General features: G+C 54.5%; 1 protein-coding gene across 1 annotated transcript in view; it reads right to left on the reverse strand.

Moving 5' to 3' along the window:
• Window positions 1-2,710, reverse strand: part of ptprb (protein tyrosine phosphatase receptor type b) — a gene marked incomplete at its 5' end in the record, with an annotated part of 31,875 nt that extends 29,165 nt beyond the window's left edge. Inside the window, 5 exons of the mRNA XM_079294838.1 lie at window positions 1-218; window positions 438-701; window positions 784-924; window positions 1,049-1,168; window positions 2,221-2,710. The exon at window positions 1-218 is cut by the window's left edge and continues 55 nt beyond it. Of these exons, the coding sequence (XP_079150964.1) occupies window positions 1-218; window positions 438-701; window positions 784-924; window positions 1,049-1,168; window positions 2,221-2,710 (1,233 nt within the window). The remainder of the gene's footprint in view (window positions 219-437; window positions 702-783; window positions 925-1,048; window positions 1,169-2,220) is intronic.
• Window positions 2,711-2,791: the final 81 nt, after the last annotated feature.

Genomic DNA, 2,791 nt, shown 5'->3' on the forward strand with positions numbered 1-2,791 from the left:
CACGGCTCTGTACAGCCTTCCAGGCGTTAGTCCCGTCCCGGGGAAGCTGAAGTTGGCAGCCTCTCGGTCCAGAGCGGTGCTGACTAACTGCTGGGAGCCGTCGAAGAGGAGCAGACTGTAGCTCTCCCATCGTCCAGTGGGGGGCGACCAAGAGAGGAGGAGGCCGCTGGAGGAAGAGGAGGAAGGAGACAAGGAGAGGAGGGCCGCCGCTGCCGGAGCTGGAGACGAGATGAAGACGAGATGAAGACGAGATGAAGACGAGATGGAGACGAGATGGAGACGAGATGGAGACGAGATGAAGACGAGATGGAGACGAGATGGAGACGAGATGGAGACGAGATGGAGACGAGATGAAGACGAGATGAAGACGAGATGGAGACGAGATGAAGACGAGATGGAGACGAGATGGAGAAACAAAGAATACAACAACCCCTCACCTGTCCTGACGGTGAGTACTGATTGGCTCGTCAGCTCGCCGCTCCTGGACATCACCTCGACCCGATAGGCCGAGCCGGGGGTCAGCTGATCAACGACGACGACCTCCGTCTCGTCCGGCGGAAGCGTCGCCTCCCAGAGAGCCGTCCCGTTGGTCGAGAGGACGACGACGACGAGGGCGTCCAGGTCGCCTTCGGGACGCTGCCACGACAAAGACAAGCCGCTGCCGTGGCCGGTGGCGGTGAGGTTGGCGACAGCGGCGGGAACTAGAAGCAAGATTTAGATGATCAGATATTGTTCTTTTCTTTGTGTTCCTGTCTTCTTCTCCATATTCTTCTTCTTCTCTACCTGTCTGAGCCGCCGTCGTGCGGCCGTTCTGCAGCCCGCCGGCCTCCGTCACCATCGTAACGTTGTACAGTCGGCCCGGCGTCAGGCCGAGCACCGTGTGCTGCGTCGCCGTGCTCGCCAACGTCTCGTTCCTCAGCAGACCTGCAGAAGAAGAGGAGCAGGCCACGTAAAAGATCATGTAAATATGTCTGTGGGAGGAGTCTTAGACGTGCACCATCATGTCCAGTACGTTCTTCTGGTTGGGAGTTAAAGACGACAGACGTACCAGTTTGATCCCACAGCTGCAGCCTGAAGCGCTGCGTTCTTCCCGGGCCGGCCTGCCAGGAAAGGCCCAGGCTGCTGCAGGTCCTGGAGGTCACGGCCAGGCCGCTCACCGCCGACGGCTCTGAAGATGCAACACACACACACACACACACACACACGGTCAGAAATCAGGCTGATGCATCACTGAGCACGTCTGAGAGCTCCCTGTTTCCTGGTTTGTGTTGTTTTTTCCCACAATGCCTCTCTGCGTGTGTTTGTGCCGCTGTGTCGCCGCTGGTGCTTCAAACTCAGGTCGAACAATATAATCAGCCGGCGACATCTTCCCCCGGTGAGTGTTGATGGAGCTGCTACAATGTTAGCATAGCCTGTTCATCGTCTTGAGGAGAGAACTAACAAAACATGAATTCAAGAGAGAGAGAGAGAGAGAGAGAGAGAGAGAGAGAGAGAGAGAGAGTTCACAGCAGGTAGAAAAACAAACCGGTCACGTGACCGTCACCATCAGAAGATGAGAAACAAACACTAAAGTGAGTGTTTAGCATTGCTGAGAAGGTTACTGTCGGGACTCGCATTGGTGCAGCGACACCCTGTTTCCTACAAACACACACACACACACACATACAGTATATACATGTACACACAGACACACACACACATATATGGACACACACACACGCCCTTTCCCACTGCTTCCAACAGAACAAAGAAACAATGGAAGCAGGAAATAGCTGAACCCAGAGCTCTGCCCACGATGGAAATACACACCGAGGGTCCAACTTCTGTTCTGGACGCACGCCATCACACACACACACACACACACACTATCACACTATCACTCTCTCTCAGCAGGGCCGTGGTTCCTGGAGCTAATCACAGAGAGAGGAAGCTACACGACTTTAACTCAACAGCACAGAGAGGTCAGAGGAGACGGAACAATAGAAACCAACGGAACACAATAGAACACTGAGGAGTAAGTACAACGGGGTGGAGAGTAAATACTTTACTGTAGTAGAAGTACTAATACCACTGGACTGGTTTAACTCTGGGACCGGTTTAAGTCTGGACCGGTGTAAGTCTGGACCGGTGTAAGTCTGGACCGGTGTAAGTCTGGACCGGTGTAAGTCTGGACCGGTTTAAGTCTGGACTGGTGTAAGTGTGGACTGGGTGAGGACTTACTGGTGTGCAGGGTGACGTTTGCCGTCTCCTGGTCCCTCTGGGACTGGATCTCCAGCTGGTAGGCGGTTCCAGGCTCCAGGTGATCCAGCACGCAGGTGTAAACCTCTCCTCCCTCCTTGTCCCCTCCCTCCTCGACTCCTAGCTGGTTTGTTCCCAGATAGTTAGCTCCCGTCTCCTCCTTCACTTCCTCCTCTCCTCGCTCCCTTCCTCTGATCTCATTCGTCTCTGTCTCCTCCTCGTCTCCTTCTCGTCTTCTTCTTCTACACTCGGCGCCGTCGGCACCGGCGTCCTGAGATGAGACGCTGAAGGAGCAGTTGGGTCCAGGTGTGCTGACGGTCAGAGAGATGGAGTCCAGACCGGATACCGGTTCAGACACAGAGATGCAGCATTTGATGGACTCGGCCTCTGTGGGAGCTGCACTGCTCGGACCCTGACGAGGAGACGAGGAGACAAGGAGACGAGGAACAAACAGTGAGATGATCAGAGACATGTTTCAAGGTATCTGGGACTTCAGGTCATGTTTATCCTTGATGTATTATGTGTAATAAACGGTTCCCGCTGTTGTTTTTAC

This window comes from Melanostigma gelatinosum (assembly GCF_949748355.1).
Source record: "Melanostigma gelatinosum genome assembly, chromosome: 22".
Classification (NCBI taxonomy): Eukaryota; Metazoa; Chordata; class Actinopteri; order Perciformes; family Zoarcidae; genus Melanostigma; species Melanostigma gelatinosum.